The sequence below is a fragment of the Tupaia chinensis genome, unplaced genomic scaffold, assembly GCF_000334495.1.
Source record: "Tupaia chinensis unplaced genomic scaffold, TupChi_1.0 Scaffold000270_2, whole genome shotgun sequence".
NCBI classification, from domain to species: Eukaryota; Metazoa; Chordata; class Mammalia; order Scandentia; family Tupaiidae; genus Tupaia; species Tupaia belangeri.
In genome coordinates this window covers 4,554,409-4,575,120 of record NW_006159751.1, presented here as the reverse complement: position 1 = coordinate 4,575,120, position 20,712 = coordinate 4,554,409, and the positions used below count along the sequence as shown (strand labels likewise).

The 20,712-nt window shown below is 38.5% G+C and overlaps 1 protein-coding gene across 1 annotated transcript in view; it reads left to right on the top strand.

Annotated features, from left to right (window-relative positions):
• Positions 1 to 20,712, top strand: part of TRIM33 (tripartite motif containing 33) — a gene marked incomplete at its 5' end in the record, with an annotated part of 131,472 nt that overhangs the window by 63,198 nt on the left and 47,562 nt on the right. The window contains 1 exon segment of the mRNA XM_006149664.3: positions 18,837 to 18,953. Coding sequence (XP_006149726.2) covers positions 18,837 to 18,953 — 117 coding nt within the window.

The window sequence follows — 20,712 nt, the reverse complement described above, 5'->3', positions numbered from 1 at the left end:
ATTCAAAGAGCAGTCACACATTTGGGATGTAGCTTTCCGTGTACAGCACAGCACTTCTATGGCTATCGGGTGACCTGAGAAGTTTGTTTGTTTGTTTGTTTTTAAGGTTTTAGCCATAAGGTTTGTGTGCTTGCTGGAGAGATACAAAGAAAGGGAAAGTGAGAAAGCAACACACACACACACACACACACACACACACACACACACCCACCCACGATGATAGCCACACCACAATCCAGTCTCCTCCATTCTCCTTTCAGGATTTTGGGCATGTGTGTGCTTGGTGCAGTTTTTCAGGCTGCCAGGTCTGGGACTCACACCACAGTTGGCCATTATGGGAATCCAGCACCTTCGCCACTGTGTCACATGTTGGCTCCTTGAGAAGTTTTATTTCATTGACAGGGGCATGTGCATTTGCCAGTGAGATGCAGAGAGACATTCTTCCTTAAAGTAGACAGAAGAGAGACCATTGTCCTCAAGTAGATTCTTGGTATTGTATAGAAACCATGCTTACGTTCACATCATTATTGCTAGAGGGCATGTGCACTCACCAAAGAGAGGAGCGGGAGCAGGAAAAGCACCCCACAGTGGGGCTTGATCATACCAGCAATCCTTTTTCCTTCATTTCTCCATTCTCACAAAATTTTGGGGCATGCGTGCACACATGCCTAGCATGTTTCTCAAGACGCTGAGTCTGGGACTCAACCATGTGGTCCACCATGTGAAATCCAGTTTCCTCAACCACCAGGCCATGGCTGGCCTCTTATGTTTTAAGTTTTTAAAAATTAAGTCTTGGCCGACCCTGTTGCCTAGTGGTTAAGGGAGTCTAATCCCACACGGCCAACTTTGGTGACATGCTTTTCAAGCCACTGGGACTCTCACACACTATGCAGAGTGCTTAACTGCCCCACTGCAGGCAGGCACACCTTTTGCTGTTTTCAGTGTCCAGTATTTCATCCTCCACTCTCACTCCCGGATAGTAGTATAGATTATTTCATTGAGAAAATGGAAGGAATTCAAAAAGAACTTTTACAGATTCCCTCTGCCATGTCTGTTTCTCTACCAAGCACCTGTACCGACATTTTTACATTTGTTTCCTTTTTCAACTTTCTTCCTATAGAGAGCCAATTTCTTACACACTAGATTCCATCCCCTTTCATGTAGCCAGTGGCATTGCTTCAGTGATTTGCTGTTCTCTCTGCCAAATTGACAGTTTCTCAGTCTCTAGCTATTACTCCCATCAGTATTTCAGTGTGCTGCTCTTTTTTCTTTTATCTTTAAAAATCAAAGGAAGTATAATTCCTTCACTTCTGCCAGTAGCTGTCCCTGTTTCTCTTCATGGCAGACTTTTTGAAAGGATCAGGGCTTCCAGTTCCTCCTGTCCACTCTCATAAATATATACACTTTTGACTACCAGCATTCTGCAAACTTTGTTCTTTGCAAGGTCATGAATAACCGCTATGTTACTAAGTCTAGTGGTCATTTCTCAGTCATCATCTTAAAAACCTTATATACCAGCACCATTTGACATGTATCAGCACCCTATTCCCTTAATACATTAAAAAAAAAATTGTCAGGAGAGAGTGAGGAAGTACTCCACCCCACCCCACCCCCAACCCCCAGGTGGGATGGCCATGCCACAATCCCTCCTATTCCATTCTCCTTTCGGGATTTTGGGCATGGATGCACAAGCGTATCCAAAAACACACTCACATGTTTTTCTACGTAACAGTCTGGTACTAGAACTGTGTTGTTGGTCATGTGGGACCCATATGCCTTAACCACAACTCTGCTTGCTGGACCCTTTGATACATTTTATTTACTTGGCCACCAGAAGATCACATTTAGTTTTTTTCATACCAGACTGATCACTTTCAAGACTCACGTGATCTTTTTCTTTGTTCTTGTAGTGTTGAATGTGCCAGGGCTTAGACCAATATCTATACCTTTAGTCTTATGGCTTTAAATATGTTAATTAAATCCAAATCGATCATTCTAGCTCAGTGCTCCCAAACTTTCAGATTTGTCTGTCCTATAGACCCTGACATCTCTACTTGAATGTCTGCCTTGTCAAGTATCTAAAATTGTACTACTGATCATCTTCCTTAGACCCTTTTCAACTGGCAACCTCGCCCCATCTCAGTGCATTTTTCTGTTTCCTAGAGCAAAATGTTGGCACCGTTCTTGACTTTTTTTTCTCATACCTAAACCTGACTTACCAGAACATCTTCTTGGCTATACCTTCTAAATTTATGTCCAAATCCCACAGCCTTTTACTGCTTCCATTGCTAGCCTGGTCTTAGCCACCATCATTTCTTGCCTGGAGTATGGTAATATTCTTCTGTGTCGATGGCATGCTTTTTTTAGTGTTAGTTCAGTTTGATTATTTTTATTTATTCATTATTTATTTATTTATTTATTTTAGGTTTTTATCCTAGGACACATGCACTCGCCTGAGAGAGACAGAGAGAGAGGAAGTGAGAAATCACTCTCCAGGGTGGATGACTGTGCCACAACCCATTCTCCTCTTGGGATTTTTGGTATGCACACACGTGTGCCTGGCATGATTTTTCAAGCTGCCGGGTCTGAGACTTGAACAGAGGAATTGGCTAGGTTGTATCTGCACCTTAACCACCATACCACCTGCTGGCCTCCCTCCAATTTATTTTTAACACAATTGCTAGAATGAATCTCATGCCAGACTGTGTGAGTGTCTTGCTGAAAAGCTCCAGTCAGAATTCTTGCCATGTGCCAAGAAACCCTACACTTGTTCTTTATCTACTACTGTTCTCACTCTCCTTTTACCTCTGTACATCTACTCTGGCTTCCCTGATGTTTCTCAAACATTTCAGGGATGGTTGTTGTGCTGTGCTTGCTTTTCTGCTAGGAACTTTTTTTTTTTTTAAATTAAAAAGAAATTTGTTAAAGGGTGCATATGTTTGCCAGAGGAGGAAAGAGCCTGTGCATGCACATGTGTGTGCATCCTCCAGTGGGATGTGGTTACTTCATAATCTGTTTTTCCTTTGTTTCTCCATCCTTTTAGGATTTGGGCATGTATGCATGTGGAGCCAGAATTCAAATCCAGCCCCCTATGCACAGGGTTTAACTGCTGCTCTTTGGGGGCTGGCCTGTTCTTAGAACTTTTTGCTGCACTTGTTTACATAGCTGACTTCCTTATATCCATCAAGTTCTGTTTAAATGAAACTTTAAGAGAGATTTAACTTGTAACACTGTCTGAAATTGCAGTTTGTTCTTTTGTTCCTAATCTTCCTTATCTTGGCTTAATTGTTTTCTGTTTAAGTAGCAATGATTACCTTCTAAATATCTTTAACTTACTTTTGTATTCTTCCCATTCTAATGTAAATTTCATTAAGGTAGATGTCTTTGTTTTATTCACAAATGACTTCTGAGGACACAGAACAATATTTGACATAAATTTATGAATCTCATTCATTCAAGAAATGTTTATTAATTTAGATATAGGAAAAAAGAAGACAAGTTGGACCAGCCCCTTATCACATTAGTTAAGTGCTGTGCATAGAAAGCTGGATCCCACATGGCCCACTGTGGTTCAAGTCCCGCCTCCCATAAGCTTGAGAAACACTGGGCTTGTGTGTGTGCCCAGAATTCTGACTGAAGGTGGGCTGAGGTACTGCAGCGTGACCATGCCCCTCATCTGGGGAGTGCCTGTGCCCTTTGGCAGTTTAACAAGAAAAGAGAAAAGAAAAGAAAAGTAGTAGAACTGCCTAAATATATGAATTTTCAGGTATGTGTGTATTTCACTGAAATCAGTTTTCAGTTACATGAATAGTTGCAGGCTCCTTCTGAGTAGAAACTCTTAGTTGAAATGCTTAATCTTGTTACATTTAATGTTATTATGGTTAGTTTTAAGTCCACCATTTACTATTTTTTCTCTCTGTTTTATTCTTTTGTTTCTTGCCTATCTTAAAATTTATAAATCTTTTTTAGGTATTCTATTTTACATCTATTTTACAAAGTTTGACTTTTTAAGCTATACCTCTTAATTTTATTTATTTATTTTTTTGTAGAGGTTTTTTTCCTATAGGGTGTGTGCGCTTGCCAGAAAGACAGAGAGAAACAGATAGGAAGTGAGAAATCACACCCAGGGGGGCTGGCCATGCTGCAATCCCTGCTCCTCCATTCGCTTCCATTCTCCTCTTGGGATCTTGGGCACACACGCACATGCACCCAGTGTAAGTTTAAGCCACCGGATCTGGGACTCGAACCACGGTCAGCTACATGGGAGTCAGTGACATAGCCATTACGCTAACTGCTGGTCCCTTTTTTTTTTTTTTTTTTGAGAGATTTTTGCTGTAGGGCATGTGCGCTCTTGGAGAGACAAAGAGCGAGAAATCAACCCCCGGGGGATGGCCATGTTTCAATCCCTTCTCCTCTATTTTCTCTGGATCTTGGGTATTCACCCACATGCACCTGGTGTGAGTTTTAAGCTACTGGATCCGGGACTCAAACCATGGTCAACTACATAGGAATCCAGCAATGTAGCCGTTGCACCATCTGCTGGTCCCTGTTATTACTATTTTTTCCTCAAGAATTATTTATTTATAATGATAATTATTTTAAAATTTGCTGTAGGGCACATACTTAAAATCTTGTAGTATTTCTCACTTCATACATACTGCAGTTTTACAAAAGAATCGTTTAGTTTATCCAGTCCCTATCCTTTACTATTGCCATATCGTATTTTTATACTTTTGACCATAGTACAGAGGGTAGAGGTTGGATAAGTTGAATTATTTTTTACCTGATGATACTTTTTTTTTTTTTTTAACAAAAGGAAAACAAAACATACTGTTTTACATTTATTGATTTATTACCATTTCTGTTTTACCTCATTTCTTCCTGTGTATATCAGTTCTCATATGTCTTATGAGAAAGTACCTGCAGGGATGGTAGCCACACCATGGTTCAGTCTTTATTTTCTTCTTGGTATTTTGGGCAAGCATGAACAGGTGCCCAGCATGTTTTTCAAGCTGTGGATCCAAGACTTAACTGTGTAGTCAGACATATAGGATCCAGCCATGCTACCTGCTGGCCCTCATATTGCTATTTGGATATTGTAGAAAATTCACCATAGAAATTCTAGATTCCTTTTTCTTTCTCTATAGACTGTTCATTGTTTTAGAAGGCAATTGTTGACTGGTCATTGTGATCTTGTACAAGCTTCGTTTTATGTTGTATTAGTAAGATCTGTGGGAAACCCTAGGTGTTTCCTCAGCCCCTCTAACTTGGGTAGACTCAACTTCTGAACTCTATTTCTTGGAAAATCTTGTCAAGGCTTGGTTTTAGAATTAGCATAGAACAAGTCTAGGGTAGATCTTATTCCAGGGCCTAGTCCTTTCCTTAAAGGTGTAACTGTTTTGGTTTCTCAGGTGGATGCCAAAGGAGGTTATCAAAGTATCTTCCTCTCTGAAAATAGAATTCAGGTAGAATTATACCTTCCAGAACTATTTGACCTCTAATTTTTTTTTTTCCTTTTCAGTGTCAGCTTCATAGCACCTGCTGTCTGGTAATCCTTGTCTAATCTCATCCTGTCTCAAATCACACAGCTGGTGTGTGGGATCCAGTTACCTTAACTACCATGCCCACCTGCCTGGCCCCCAAGGTTTCCCTCTATATACCAGGTGTGCACATGCTTGCCTGTGATCTTGGCTGGCTGAGGGTAGATTAAGGCTGGAAGACTCTGTTGGGCATCTCCCACATTTGTTGATCTGTCTGTTCCTCCCTCCCTTTCTCTCACTTTATTCCCTCTTCTCATGAAATATTATAGTTATGTAAACTTTAAAAAATAATTTCTATTGGGAACCAGCAGTTAGCGTAATAGCTATGTCGCTGGACTCCCACGTAGTCGACCGCGGTTCGCATCTCGGACCCGGTGGCTTAAAACTCACACGTGCGTGTGCATGCGTGCCCAGGATCCTGAGAGGAGAATGGAGGAGAAGGGATTGCGGTGTGACGATCCCCCCTGGGGGTTTCTCGCTTTCTGTCTCTATGTCTCGCTCTGTCTGGTGAATGCACACGCCCTATAGCAAAAAAAAACCCAAAACAAACAAAAAAAAAACTCTCTCCCCCCCCAAAAAAAATTCTATTTAAGCTTGTCTTTTTCATGAGATACAAATTTTTTTTGGTCAGACATAAGATGGTTTGTTTTTTGAACTGTGTTCAGTATTCATATTAGTCTGGTTTGTTCAGGAGGTAGGTATTTGAGTGCTCACCAGGTACTAGGTACCATGGTAGGTGATGTTTATATAAAATAATGAGAAACTTACACTGTTCTTGCTATCTTGGAATTTTGTAGTCTTTTGTATCAAATTGAATATATGGTTCTATAGTAGATTATCTTAGTGAGTATCTATAAAATATAATTAATTAATTTTATTTTTGCTGAAACAGAGCCACATTAACTTCAGTTTTATGGTTTGTGGGCCTATTAGGGTATTCAGTTATGTAAGGAACCCACAGGCTTAATCAACAGAGTGATTGCTTACGACTAAAAAAAGAAAAACCTGGTATGGCTGTGTTTAGATTGAAAAAGAGAAATATCAGAAAAAAGACCTGGGGACCAGCAGTTAGCGTAATGGCTGGGTCGCTGGACTCCCACGTAGTCGACCGCGGTTCGTATCCCGGACCCGGTGGCTTAAAACTCACGCCGGGTGCGTGTGTGTGCGTGCCCAAGATTCCAAGAGGAGAAGGGATTGCGGCGTGACCATCCCCCCTGAGGGGTGATTTCTTGCTTTCTGTCTCTCTGTCTCTCTCTGTCTGGCGAGCGTACGTGCCCTATAGCGAAAACCTCTCCCCCTCAAAAAAAAGACCTGAGAAAGGAATGCAATGAGAACAGTATTAATTACCTATTTGTCATAGGGACAAATGAGTTGGAAAATATTTTACGGGAAAAATTAAAATTACACTAATTGTTAATATTATCACAAATATTGGATCAATCATTTTCCTTTACATACCTATCTCTGATTATTTTTTGTTCATCTCTGATCTCTTGCAGTGTGCCGGGTCTTCATCTTTGAGATACTAGTATTAATGCCACCACACCTTCAAGAATCCTTTTCTGTATACCTAATCCACATTTGTTTTTTGTTTTTCCTGTAGGTGCATGGTCTTTCCAGCAGGGGATGGGGGAGAGTAAGAATCACCCCCTGGGGGAGTTGGCTACACCACAGTCCCTTCTTCTTTAGTCTCCTCTCAGGATTTAGGGCACATGCACACACGCCTGACATGATTTTCAAGCCATTGGGTCTAAGACTTGAACCGTGCAGCTGGCCATTGGGATCCCATGCCTTAACCTCCATGCCTCCCGCTGGCCCCTAATCTAGAATTTTGAGCCACTTATGTTCCATCTATCCTATCATACCATGTAAATTTGTTTTATTTTTTAATTAGAGTATAAGGAAAGGAAGAACAGGACTCTATTTTTTTAAATTGATGTCTTTCATGACCGACAGAAAGAAGCACACTCAATAGGGTCTGATCCCACAGTCTTCTTGCCAGCTGTCCCACCCAGCCAGCACCTCAGGCACACAATGCACGTCCAGCGTGCACAGGTCAAACCAGAAACCAAACCCCCGTTGTCCATATGACCTTCAACATTGCAGAGCCTTGTGTTGCTGCCACACCATGGTGACTAGGCCAGAACAGGATCTTATTGTAACTAGTTTACCATGGTATCTCTATGTAAGCCTTTGAACACTTCTTGGCAAATAGTAGAATTCAGTGTGTGTTTGTGTGTGTGTATCAAATAAGACTACATACTTTTTTTAAAGAATTATTTTATTTATGATCATTTTAAAATTTGAGCAGAGAGAAAGGGAAATTGAGAAAACAAGCTGTAGGCCCTGGACTCCAGCTGTGGTCAGCCATGTGGGGAGTCTAGAGCCTTACCCACCATGCAGCCTGCTGGCCTCAAGACTATATACTTTATGAACTGTTTCAGAATCACAAGATATACCACATATGCTCAGAAATACCTAAAGACAGTATAAATAGTAACTAAAATTCTTTAGAAATCTGAATTAGGATTTGTCTTTCAGTCAGTGATTTCCCCAAATAATTGCATCTGTAGTACTCTTTGTTATCTTTTCTCTGGAATTCCAATTGGATGTATATGAGACTCCTTTTATCTGTTCTCTGTTCCTTTAAACTTTCATATCTTCTATTTTTTTTTTAAGGTTGAAAATTTAAACAGGAAATGTCCTATGCACAATCTCGGCTCATGAATAATTCTCTTTAGCTATGTCCAGACTGCCATTAAATTCCATCTGTTACATTTTAAATATGCCAGCAACTCTTCCTCTTAAAAACTTTTAATTTCTTCGAGGCAGTAGGTGGTGTGGTGGTTAGGAGTGCTGGACTCCCACATGGCTGACTGAGGGAGGTTTAAGTCCTGGACCTGGCAGCTCGCTTTCTCACTTTCTCTCGCTCTGTTCCTCTTTAACCAAATAAAATAAAATAAAGTTAAATAATTCTTTTAAAAATTTTAAATTTGGGGTCCAGCCTGTGGCACAGTGGTTAAAGCAGCTGGATCCCATATGCCCAACTGTATAGTTTTTAGTTTTTTTTTTTTTCCCCAACTGTATAGTTTTAAGTCCTGGACCTGGTGACTTGAAAAACATGCCAGGTGTGTGTGCATATGTGCCCAAAATCCTGAGAGAAGAATGGAGAAGGGACTGCCACATGGCCATTACTCCTGGCAGGTGATTTCTCCCTCTCTCTCTCTGCCCACCCCGCACTAGAGCACATACCCTATAGCAAAACTAAAAAACAGAAAAACAACTTCTACTTTTGAGGCGTGGAATTAAATATTCACAGGGCATTACCAAGAAAAGTTTAGACAGAAACAAAACTTTCTTTATCTAGTTTTTATAGAGTATTAAACTTCTTCTTAAGAGTTCTCTTAGTTCTTCCACAGCATCATTATAACTTTCAGTCTTTTAGAAATGATAGAGGAGGGGGACCAGCAGTTGATGTAATTGCTATGTCACTAGACTCCCGTGTAGTCGACCGCTGTTCGAGTCCCGGACCTGGTGGCTTAAACTCAGACTGGCCGTGTGTGTGTGCACGCCCAAGATCCCGAGAGGAGAATGACCAGAATGGACTGCAGCATGATTTCTCACTTTCTATTTCTCTGGTCAGCATACACTCCCTATAGCAAAAACCTCTCCAAAAAAAAGAGAAATGATAAAGGAGGAGTTACGCTTACCACACCCTTATATTGAGTTCATACCATTTTTAGACCCTTGCTTTATGGTGATACAGGTTTACAGTTGTCAAGTCATCATTATAATTGAAATAGTAAACATTTATTATTTCCCAAAGTTTCATGTTCACATTTGAAAGATATTTTTGCTAGATAGATCTTGCTATGCTGTTAAATTTTGTTCAGCAATTTAAATATTTTGCTTCATTTTATGATGGCGTACATAGTCATTGTTTCCATTGAGAAGTCCCCTATTTTGTCTTTATTCATCTGGACATAATTTTTTTATTTTTAAAAAGAATTATTTACTTAATTTTATTTATTCATTTACTTATTTTCATTTGACCAGAGAAAGACAAACACACAGAGAGAAGGAAAGTGAGAAAGCAAGCCACCAAGTCTGGGATTTGAACTGTGGTCGGCCATGTGGGAGTGTCCAGAGCCTTAACCACCATGCCACCTGCTGGCCCTGATATAATTTATTTTTATTTCACCCTTTCTGTTAAGAATTTTTTGTTCGTTATTGATTTTTAAGCCACTTAGAAATAATATGCCTTAGTATAGTTTTCTTTTTTGGAGGGAGATATTTATAACATTTTTTACCCTAAGAATTATTTAACTTTTATTTATTTATTTTTTAAAATTTAACCAGAGAGGGACAGTTGAGAGAGAGAGAGGAAAGTGAGAAAAGAAGCTACCAGGTCCAGGACTCAAACCGTAGTCAGCCATGTGGGAGTCCAGCATCCTTAACCACCATGCCACCTGCTGGCCCCTATAACATATTTTAGTGAAACACTTTCCCACCATATTTAAATAACAACAGTTTGCATTTTCTAATCTAAAGCTGCTTAGGCATCAGGACTTGACTGCTTCAGTCTCCACAGGCTTCATTCAGATGCCACTGCACTACTTCCCCTGCACTCCAGGCAAGTTAGTCAACTTAGTCATGTCCTCCTCTGTTGTAAGTCCTTGGGGCAACTTCAGGGGCTGAATTCTTACCAAATGTTTCACTACTCTCAGTTTTGCAGTCACTGAAGGGATATTCTTAAGAACTTGAGGGGTATGTGCTTTTTCTAACCCAAGCATCTTTATTATATCTTTCCCCCAATATGGATACCTTTTAGTACTTTTTATCTTGATATTTAACAATACGCAGTTTATTAGGATGCTGTGGATCCCTGCCGTATTTTTCATGATCGGCAGTTAAAGCTGAAACACTTCATTTGCTATTCTTGACCTGGTAAATTTGTGACAAATCTGGTGTCTACAAATGAGAGACTCTACATCTGTTGTCACAGTCTGTAGTCGGCTTGGGGACCTCTGAATTACTGAGTGTCAAATCCCTGCATAAATGTAGCAACTCTTCTCTGGAAGCAGTGCCTGCTTAACCGTCCAGCCTGAACTTTTCTACAGAGGGGAAGTTGAGTATAGTAGTATAGTTTTCTTTTTCCAAAAACATCAGTTGTTCATTTATTTTCTATTTATTTGTTGTGATTTTTGGATTACTGAGTTCAGGACTTGAATTGTGGCCATGTGGGAGTCCAGCACTTCAACCACCATGCCACCTGCTGGCCCTCAGTGTAATTTTCTTAGCGTTTCTTGTGCTTGGGAAATGTTGACCTTCTTAGATCCATATAGATTTTATAATTTTTATCAAGTTTGGAAAATTTTTTGTCAAATTCAAATTTAAATTCTTCCAATTTTGTTTCTTCCCTTTTCCTTTGGGGAGAGCAATTATACGTATATTCTGTTGCTCTCTTTCTCTTTTTTTTTCTCTCTGAACTTTTTTTCTGTGTTTCATATTGGGATAGGATTAATAGGTTAGACATTACAGAAGAAAAGGTTAGTGAATCAGACATGCTGTTCTAATGAAATCTTAAGGAGTTGAGATATCAGGTGATTTTTAAAAAAGGGAAAGAAATATCGGGTAATGTCACTGTGACTTTGAAATGTAATTAAAGTTAGCTTTAGATCCCTGTTCTATTTATGTGAGAACTTTAATGTCTTTTCATGCTTTCTAGGAATTTCTTCCCTTTTAGGATCTTCTTATGGTTGCCCATACTGTCTACTCTGCTGTTTCCCCAGAGCTCCTGGTGGTGGTGGTGGTGGTTCCCCCTTCATACAGAGCCTGCAGAAAGGAACATAGCTTGTGTTTAAAAAATTTCTCAAAAATCCTTTGATGAGGTCTTTGTGTGTGTACAGTAGGCCTTTTGTTGTTGAAGGTTTGGATAAAGAAATTTTTATATTGTAGCAATACAGATTCTTTAAAATTACTGCTAAAAATTTCAGTGATAGTAAGCAGTAAACCTTACTGTGCCTTAAGTGCTTTATATATTTTATCCCATTTAATTCTTTAAAAAAAGAAAGCTCTGTAACAGTAAATAAAAGGATTATTCCATATTTGACAGAACTGAAACAACAGAGCATTGTTCAAACCATTCAGTTATTCTCTGTGACGATATCATGATAGTATCTAAGTTATTACGCTTTTCTAACGTTTAAATGAGAGGATTCATGTAAGATACTTACAGTGTCTGAAAAATATAGTAAGTTCTATAACCAGGTTACATGCTGCTATCTATAGATTGAGAAATGCATTTGGCATTTTCTTCAGGGTAGTCGAGGGGGATGTCTGTGTGGCTGGGTGCATACATAAAATTGGTTCTAAGTGAATATTGAAAGCAGATGGTTGGGTCAGTGGAATTGAACCTTTAGTATATATTTGAAATGCTATATAAGTTTTAAAAAATGAAATAACTGAAGAAAAATTAAACTGAGCCTGTTTTTAAAAAAATTTCCCTAGATATTTAATTTGGATACAAAGTTGATATATATATATATATACACACACACACATATACATATATACATATATACATATGTGTGTGTGTATATATATATATATATTTTTTTTTTTTCCTAGGTGGGGAGGAGAGGTTTTTGCTATAGGGCGCATGCACTCTCCAGAAAACCAGAGAGAGACAGACAGACAGAAAGCAAGAAATCACCTCCCAGGGGGATGGCCACTCCACAATCCTTTCTCCTCTGCTCTCCTCTCAGGATCTTGGGTATGCATGCACATGCACCTTGCGTGATTTTAAGCCACTGGGTCCGGGACTTGAATTGCGATTGACCACATGGGAGTCCAGCAACATAGCCATTACGCTAACTGCTGGCCCCCATAGTTGATATATTTCTCTAACTGTGCGAGAGTAAAATCTTAATCATTACTCTACATAGTGACAGTTACTGAAACTAGTACTGTGCTCACATGACAAGTGGAGTAGTAGAGCTCAGGATTCAATACCATCTTGTGTGTATATTCAGAAATACACAAATACTAGCTAAATGATTCCTCAGCATTTTAGAAAACAACCATTTATTTTTCTCATCATTCATTCATTAGCACCTTAGTTTTTTATTTTTTTAAATTTATTTTTAATAATTATTTTTAATTTTATCTATTCATCCATTTATTTTAATTTGACCAAAGAGAGACAAAGAAAGAGAAAGGGAGAAAGCAAGCCACCAGGTCCAGGACTTGAGCCATGATCAGCCATGTGAGAGTGTCCAGCACCTCAGCCACCATGCTACCTGCTGGTCCCCAGCACCATAGTTTTTTAAACTGTTCAGTAAACTTCATTAAATATAATTTATTTTTCCATAATTAAAAAACACGTATAAGTGTGCTGATTAACTTCGATCAAAACCAGACAACCAGTGAGGTATTTATTATACTGGGTTTCTATAATTCTAACCTGTATAGTACAGAAACTTTTACATCTACTGTCCTAACTAAATCCTGGGCATATGTAAGTTTTGATTAGATATTTTTAAATACTGAAAATAATTAATTGTTACTAGGAAACCTATATTAAAATAATGTAATATTAAAATATAAGAAATTACAATTAAGTATTTGCATATTGATCAAAAATTTATTTATCTTAATCATTTATTTATTTAATCATCTATTTATTTGTTGTGGTTTTCAAGCCACTGAGTCCAGGTCTTGAACCACGGTCACCCATGAGGGAACCTAGCACCCTAACCACTATGCCACCTGCTGGCTACCTAACTAATCAAAATAAAACTTAGTCTTTTTACTGGTTATTCTACTTTACCTTTATTTCTGAAGTATTCCATAATTTTAATTAGTTAAAAAGATTCAGGGGCTAGTAAGTGGCGTGGTGATTAAGGTGAGGAACTCCCACATGGCTGACTGCGGTTTGAGCACCAGACCCAGCAGCTTGAAAATCATGCTGGGTGCATGTGCATGCATGCCCAAAAATCCCAAGAGGAGAAATGAAAATGCACAGCTAAGGCAGAATCAAGAGAAGTTCCCTAGAGGAGAAGGGATTGTAGAATGGCCATTTCCTCTAGGGGTGATTTCTCACTTTTCTTCTCTATCTCTGGCAAGTACATATGACCTATGCCAAAAAAAAACTAAAAAAAAATGATGGCATAATGGTTACATCTCTGGACTCCTCACATAGTTGACTGCAGTTTAAGTCTTGGACCTGGTGGCTTAAAACTCACACTGGCAATGTGTGCATGCATGTTCAAGCATGTTCAAGATCCTGAGAGAAGAGAATAGAGAAGGGATTTGCAGCGTAGCCGTCCCCCCAGGGGGTGATTTCTCGCTTTCTGTGTCTCTGTCTGTCTGTCTCTTTCTCTCTCTCCGGCAAGTGCATGTGTCTTATAGCAAAAATCACACACATACACACAAAGAAGATTTAGTGTAAGTTTATTCTGTTAGCTAAGAAAATTAGAAAATTAGCTAAGAAAATTAGCTTGTAATCAAAACTACTCTCATATTATGCCTTCGTTTTTCAGGCTCTTGTCAGTTTTTTTTCTCTAATTTTAAAATTGAAGTTTATTCAGGTGAACAGAGACAAATCTATCACTTTCAGTCAATCCCTTGATGGTTCACCCTAATTTAGTAACAGGTTGAGTGTCCCTTATCTGAAATGTTTGGGAAGTATCTTGGGTTTTGGTTTTTAGAATATTTGCATATACATAATGACATATATTGGGCATAAGACCCAAGTCTAAATGTGACATTTATTTACGTTTTATATATACCTATACACATAGCCTGAAGGTAATTTTATTCAGTAATTTTATATTGACTGTTTTTTTTTAAAAATGATTTTTGCTATAGGGTGCATGTGCTTGTGGGAGAGATAAGGTTAAAGTGAGAAATCACCCCCCAGAAGGATGGCCTCACTGCAGTCCCTTCTCCATTCTCCTCTTGAGATCTTGGGCACGAACACACATGTGCTTGGTGTGAGTTTTAAGCTGCTGGGTCCAGGGCTCAAACTGCGGTTGACTTCGTGGGAGTCTAGTGACATGACCATTAGGCTGTCTGCTGGTCTCTTGGCTATATTTTGACTGAGACTAGTCACATGAAGTCAGATGTAGAATTTTTCACTTGTGATTTCATGTTGACATGCAAGAATTTTGGATTTTAGAGCATTTCAAATTGGGGTTGTTCAGCCTGTATTTGAATTCATCTTCAGCAGAATATTAATGTATAGCGGGGTGTTTTTTTTTTTTTTTTTTTTTTAAAGCATCTGATACATTCCTATTCTTTTAGCATTGCTATCTTTTGCTTCACCCTGAAATGACAGGTGGTTTCAGAATGCTGTACTTTTATACATTCAGATTTTTTTTTTTTCAGTGAAAGCTCTTACCTTCCTACCAAAATTGTGTGTCCTAGAAAGCCCTTATCCATCCTTTAGCATTCAGCTCAGGTGTCAACCCTTATGTAAGAGAAGTAAACACATTTTTACCTAGGAAATATTTCGGAAAATAGTGTATTTTGCTTCCATATTCACTTGGGGGCAGAAAGATGAATAGGATTCAGAAACACTTATTTTTGGATGAGAAGAGAAATTTGTACAATGTCAAATTTTATCAATTAAAATTTTGTGAATTTTGATACTATTGGGTTGTAGGAAAAGCCGTGATGCACTTGTGCATAGAAAAATATGCTGTGACTTCTTCATCGACCCAATAGTTTAACCTTTCTACCAGCCGCCTTCCTAATTGTTTCCATAGTTCAGCTATTCTTGAAAAAGATCTTTCTTACTTAGAATATAATTAAAATTCATTAAGTCAAAAAACTTAGAGTGGAATTCTTGTACTTTCACTTTAGTAGACTTAACCATTTTCATTAGACTTAGGAAAAAATGATATATGGAATAATCAGATGTTACTCTTTAATGAAGTCTTTGGGTCTCCTCTTTAACAGTAGAAATTCTTGAAAAGTCTTTAAAATTAAAATGTCTGCATGCTTTATTCCTGTTGGATAATATAATTTTTTAAAAAGGTTCATTTTTTCCATGAATGAGAGAGAGAGGTAGAGACAGCACCCCCAGACTTGACCCTAATGTCCATTCCCAACTTTAGCAAGTATCTGGAGCCATTCCCCAGCATGCTCAGGGAGGTCTCTGCACCGGGATCCTTCCCATGTGAGTCTGCCTTGCTTAGTGTTCTGTTTTATTGCTGTACCACGGTCTGACCTTTGTTTAATAACAAATACAATTTATAACATGCTTAACTTTATAGACAGTTGCTTTACTTTAAAAAATATTCTCCTTAAAAATAATTAAACTGACACTTTTTTTTAAAAGAGATTTTTGCTATAGAGCGTGCGCACTCACCAGAGAGAGACAAAAAACAAGAAACCAACCCCCTAGGGGTCGGGGGGATGGCCATGCCACAATCCTTTCTTCTTCATTCTCTTCTTGCACCTGGCATGAGATTTAAGCCACTGGGTTTGGGACTTAAATTGCGGTCAACTATGTGAGAGTCTAGCGCCTCAACCATTCTGCCATCTGCTGGTCCCTAAACTGGCACTATTTCTCAGTAAATTTGTGGGTTTCTTTAAGAGTTATTTATTTTATTTCATTTATTCCTATTATATTTTAATTTGACCAGAGAGGGAGGGAAAATGAGAAAGCAAGCTGCCACGTTTGGGATTGAACTGCACTCGGCCATAGGAGGCCACAGCCTTAACCACCACACCACCTGCCGGCCCCCAGAATGGCACATTTTACTACGTTTAATTTGTCCCCCTCCCCTCAAAAAAAATATTCAAATTGGTGTACAAAATAAAAACCCTACTTGCCAGCTGCTTTCTTTCTGTAACACAGATCCCCATAATGTTCTACACATTCCCCTCTGCTGCCCTCCATTTTCCTTTACTTCTTGAATTCTACCACTAAGCAAACATCCTATTATGTTAACAAACTTTCCTTTATGTTAATAATTTCATCCCCTTTCCTCTTGTCTACCTTAGCTGGAGACACTAGCATTTAGATGTTCAGTCTTCCTCATCATTTCACTTTCTGTCTTTACTCTCATAATTTCAGTGTTCACATAGATGATTATAATTTTGTCAGTACTGTGAATTCATTTCCAGTGAGCTTCTTCTGACTCTGCCTTAGCTATGCATTCACGCTTCAGGTTGTCCCATGGACCTTGGCAAAACTGCCATATGACCTCTCAAGACACTATAGCTGCTGATCACTCTGGCACAGGCAGTTCTAGCCTATTTGTTCATTTATATCAACCAGTAATGTGCTCTGATATTTCACCTGCACTATGATCCTAGAGTTCTAACTAGTTGTCTTTTACTGCCACCTTCTTTAGGTCTTTTATATTTCTGTCTGATGATTTTTCTAGAATGTAAATCTGGTCAAGATTATATTAGGGGTTCTTATTAAAGAATAAGATATAAAAAACCATGGTATAAAACCTGTTCCTTCATGATCTGCCTGGGGATTTTATCAGTATTGTCTTATATTGTGACCTTTGCATATATATCTTAGGCCTTATTGTAGTCTTTGTATTACCCCAAGCATGCCTCTGCATGTGCTCAGTAAAGAGGTCAATTTAAGCACTGGATTCTTGTGGCAAATTATATATTTCTCCATTATAGTCCTTGTCACAATGTGATGTCATTTCATTTGTGTGCCTATTTGTTACTGGATTAAGACCTGTTACATGGGGCCAGCAGGAGGTATAGTGTTGAAGGTGCTGGACTCCCACCTGGTTACTGTAGTTTGGATCCCAGACCCAGTGGCTTGAATTCACACAAAGCGTGTGTGCATTTGTGCCCAAAATTCCAAGAGAAGAATGGAGGAGAAGAGATTGATGGCCATCCCCCCTGGGGATTGATTTCTCACTTTCTGTCTCTCTTTGTCTCTCCAGCAAGCGCATACGCCTTATAGCAAAAATCTCTCGGGAGGTGGGGAAGAACCAGTACATAATGGTTCTTTTTACACATGTTAAAAGCATGTAGCAGAAGCTCAAACATTGGATATTTTACAAATGGAAATAAAACTAGCAAAGAAAACTGTATTTCAGCTTCCTAATAACCAAAGAATTACAGACTTAAAGTTCAGGGACCAGCAGGTGGCGTCCATCACTGGACTTCCACGTAGTTGATTGCTGTTTGAGTCCTGGACCCTGAAACTTAAAACTCGGGCCGGGCATGTGTGAGAATGTGCATGCCCACGATCCTGAGAGGAAAATGGAAGAGAAAGAACTGTGGTGTGGCCATCTCCCCTGGTGGGTGATTTCTCGCTTCTCTGTCTTTCTGGTGAGTGCACATACCCTGTAGCAAAAATTTTTAAATTTTCACTATTATAATCAGAAAATTTTAACATATACCACTTAGGTTGACAATGTTATAGTAAAACTGATGTTGGTTGTTGTTGTTTTTTTTTTTTCTAAACTAGAGGCTGCTTGTACTCACCAGAGAGAGGGAGAGAGACAGACAGACAGACAGACAGAAAGGAAAAGGAAAAAGTACTCCCAATGGGGAATGACCATGCCTCACTCTCTTCTTCTCCATCTTTCCTTCTGTGGGGGGATTTTGAGCATAAACACACATACAGCCAGTGTATTTGTGAAGCCACCAGATCTGGGACTCAAAACGCATGCACTTTACAATGTGAATTCTGGCTGCCTTAACCACCATGCCACATAACTAACTGACCCGGTGATAGTTTTCATTGATAAAACCCTTTTGGAAATTTCCCTTTGGCATACGCAGCATTTAAAATAGAAAAAATAATTTTAAGTGTGATTATAAAGACAAAATAAAGAATAAAAGTCAGATGTAAAATTGCATATATACTGTGATAACACTTGTATTTAAAAAACATGTATAAGAGTAAGGCACTATAGATTACACTAGTAGCAGTCATTTTGTGATATGCGTGGTTTCCCCTTGTTTGATAGTATTTTCCATAATGTGGTTATATTCTATGACTTAAAATGTATATAATCCTTAATTTCAGTATGTGGGTTAAAAAGTAATCCTGACTCAAAACTTTAATATAAGAGTAATCAAATTTTTTTCTGAATAATGTTTCTTTTGTAATGGCTTCATAAAGGGTCACAAAGGAGGGGTTTGGCAGTTAAAAGTTACTGTTGAGGTTAGGTATGAGTGGCCAGAACAGAGAGTTGGTCATTTAAGTAAGGTTTCAAGATTGGCTCATGCTGTCATTCTTTATTTCCAAAATCTGAATCATAAATTTTCTATTTTAAATATGGTTTTTGTTTTGGTTCTAAGGTATCAGTTTTTGGAAGAAGCATTTCAAAATCAGAAAGGTGCAATTGAGAATCTACTAGCTAAGCTTCTTGAAAAGAAGAATTATGTTCATTTTGCAGCTACTCAGGTGCAGAATAGGTAAGTGTGTTGCCTTAAAACAAGAATTTTGCTTTAAGGATTATTAAAAAGAAGTAGATCAGTTTAACTTTTTATGTTATGTTAAGCATATACAGTAAACATCATTATTATTTTAAATTTTACCAGAGAGTGCTGTGTGCTCACCAGAGAGACATGATCATGGATGGGGAGCAGTGAGAAAGTAACCCCCCACTGGGGAATGACCTGCCACAATCTCTTCTCCATATCTTCTTTTGGGATTTTGAGCACATATACATATGTTCCCAGCATGTTTCTCAAGCCACTGGATCTGGAACTCCAGCTATGAAGTCAGCCATGTGGCATCCAGCCATCATAACTACCTTTCTACTAGCTGGCCCAATATTATTTTTTTGAGGGAGCAAGAGTATAGTTAGAGTTTGGGATTATAATATTTGTTAAGCAAAATTTAATTGACCAAACTTTAGTATATTCTTTTAGAATAAATCTTTGACTATTTTATAATTCATAAGATTATAATCTGTATAAGTCTTAAACTTGTAATAAGAAATTAATATGGAGAGTTAAATTATAAAATTTATGATAGAGACTGTATGGAAGATAAAATATATAGGAGAGAGTTTCCTGAGTAGTGGACTCATTTATTCCCCATTTGTAAAACAAGCATGAAAACCGTAACTTCTCTTACTGGTAGCATTATAAGATGAATACATAGTACAGTTTCTGGCACATATTAAATGCCCAGATTTGGCGGGTATTATTATCCTTAGCATTACTGTGATCATTATTATTATTATTTAAAAATTATTCTACTTTGATACATTTGTAAGTAAACTAAATTTATTGATAAGGAAAGTGGGAGTAATTTTCATAAAAGAGGGGATTAACAAAGTTGGAACTCTTCTAGAAAAACACACTTGGAACTGGCATAATTAAGACCTGCAGATTTAGGGTAGGAATAGGGTTAATGTGTGCTTAGTTTATAGATGCACAAATACTGATATTTTTCTCAAATATTAAAACTCATTAATTTATGTTGATTAAAATGGCACATATTACATACTTTAAAAGTTTAAATAGTTGGGGGGACCAGCAGTTAGCATAATGGCTATGTTGCTGGACTCTCATGTAGTCGACTGCGGTTCGCGTCCTGGACCCGGTGGTTTAAAACTCATGCCGGGCACGTGTGCGTGCATGCCCAAGATCCTGAGAGGAGAACGAAGGAGAAAGGATTGTGGCTTGGCCATCCCCCCTGGGGGGTGATTTCTCGCTTTCTGTCTCTCTGTCTCTCTCTGTCAGGTGAGTGCACGTGCCCTATAGCAAAAAAAACCTCTCCAAAGGAAAAAAAAATTAAATAGTTGGCTAGATGAATAATAATAGTGCTACACATGTGGAGCTTCTCATTTTAAGAAGTGAGACCAAGGGCCAGCAGGTGGCATGGTAGTTGGGGTACTGGATTCCCAGATGGCTGTGGTTTGAGACCTAGACCCAGTAGCTTGAAAATTGCAAATAGATGCATTTTTTTTAAAGAAGCAATACTGAAAGAGAATAAAAGGCTCCTAAATGGTTGTGGATAATCTATACAAACACACACTGGTGTTTAATGGTTTGTGGTTTTAGAAATATCAGGATGTTTTAAGCTAAACTGTGGGTCTGATGTGGTTGATGCTGGAGGTGATAACTATATCTTCTCAAAAATCATAAATGGATGTCCCTTTCAGAGGAATTAAAATGAGTTAATTCACTGATAGTTCCATGTTTTTACATGTTTTGTATACAC